Source organism: Plectropomus leopardus, unplaced genomic scaffold (assembly GCF_008729295.1).
Source record: "Plectropomus leopardus isolate mb unplaced genomic scaffold, YSFRI_Pleo_2.0 unplaced_scaffold8578, whole genome shotgun sequence".
NCBI lineage: Eukaryota > Metazoa > Chordata > Actinopteri > Perciformes > Serranidae > Plectropomus > Plectropomus leopardus.
The window spans coordinates 1-1,199 of NW_024694550.1; the positions used below are offsets into that span (position 1 = coordinate 1).

Sequence of the window (1,199 nt, forward strand, 5' to 3'; positions counted from 1 at the left end):
GTAAAAATTAAAAGATCTATCCATGCACTGTTATTATTATTATTATTATTATTCTCCATTTTCCTCTGAGTCTTCTCCTGTCTTGGATTTGGAATCCATAGCTAGTCAGGCCTTTTGAACCAGAACTGCCCACCATTTTTGAAATTTGGCAAAATTAAGCAGAAAAGACACCAAGGTCACAGAAATATAATGCACATTTTAGTTAATGAAATACATTTTCATATTCTGTGTGGTAAATTGTAATTTAGTACTTTTTATACATTTTCTTAACCTTTACTTAGCGAAGGGACTTAAATAATGTCGCACATTAGCAAAATGCAGTTATTAAACATCAGTTTGGTCAGTAGCACTTTGTCCTGTGGTTAACCTTCTCATGTTTTCATCTTGCTTTTAGTTTAAACAAGATGGGACAGATTTTGACAAGATTGTGGAATGGGGAAAGCAGTGTGGTTACGCTATGACATTGTGGTTCGGTCCCTTTGTTTCTTACCTCAACATTCAACATCCAGATTACGTGAAGACCATATTGGCATCAACAGGTGTGCCTTTACTGAAATGATATACATAATAACAGTGTAGTACATCTAGTACTTTTTACAATGTCCTACAGGAACACTGGGTACTGGGTACTTTTTTTTAACAACCAAAGGTCAATGTAACATAATTTTTACTGATTTGTTTGTTTGATAACAGAGCCAAAAGATGATATAGCATACAGGTTTCTTGAGCCATGGATTGGTAAGACTGCTTTGCCTTTTGCCTACTGCATATTTTGACTTATTACTGAGATGATTTACTGAATGACACACACACACTGTTTTTTTCTCTGTTTTCAGGTGAAGGCTTATTGGTGTCAAATGGTCAAAAGTGGTTTCAGCACAGACGACTTTTGACCCCAGGTTTCCATTATGAAGTTTTGAAACCATACACTAAATTGATGGCAGAATCTGCTAAAACAATGTTGGTATGTAAATGAGACATGTAGACATTTAAATCCCAATTTATAAGTGAACAAAAAGGCTTTAAGGCTTTCTAGATGCTATATGTTTTGCCAGAATTGGTTGAGTGTGTCGGAGATTTTTGCAGAGATGTCACATCTGTTCTCAATGTTTCCAGGACAAATGGGAAAGTTATGCAAACACCAGCAAGTCTTTTGAATTGTTTGAACACGTGAGCCTCATGACACTTGACAGCATCTT

At 35.6% G+C, this 1,199-nt stretch overlaps 1 protein-coding gene across 1 annotated transcript; it reads left to right on the plus strand.

Annotated features, from left to right (window-relative positions):
* Nucleotides 1–394: 394 nt before the first annotated feature.
* Nucleotides 395–1,192, plus strand: LOC121940391 (cytochrome P450 4B1-like; the record flags this gene model as incomplete). The annotated part of the gene is made up of 4 exons (XM_042483171.1): nucleotides 395–539; nucleotides 694–738; nucleotides 837–964; nucleotides 1,117–1,192. Coding segments are annotated over 4 exons (394 nt in total), but the record flags the coding sequence as incomplete, so codon positions are not given.
* Between the last annotated feature and the right edge of the window lie 7 nt (nucleotides 1,193–1,199).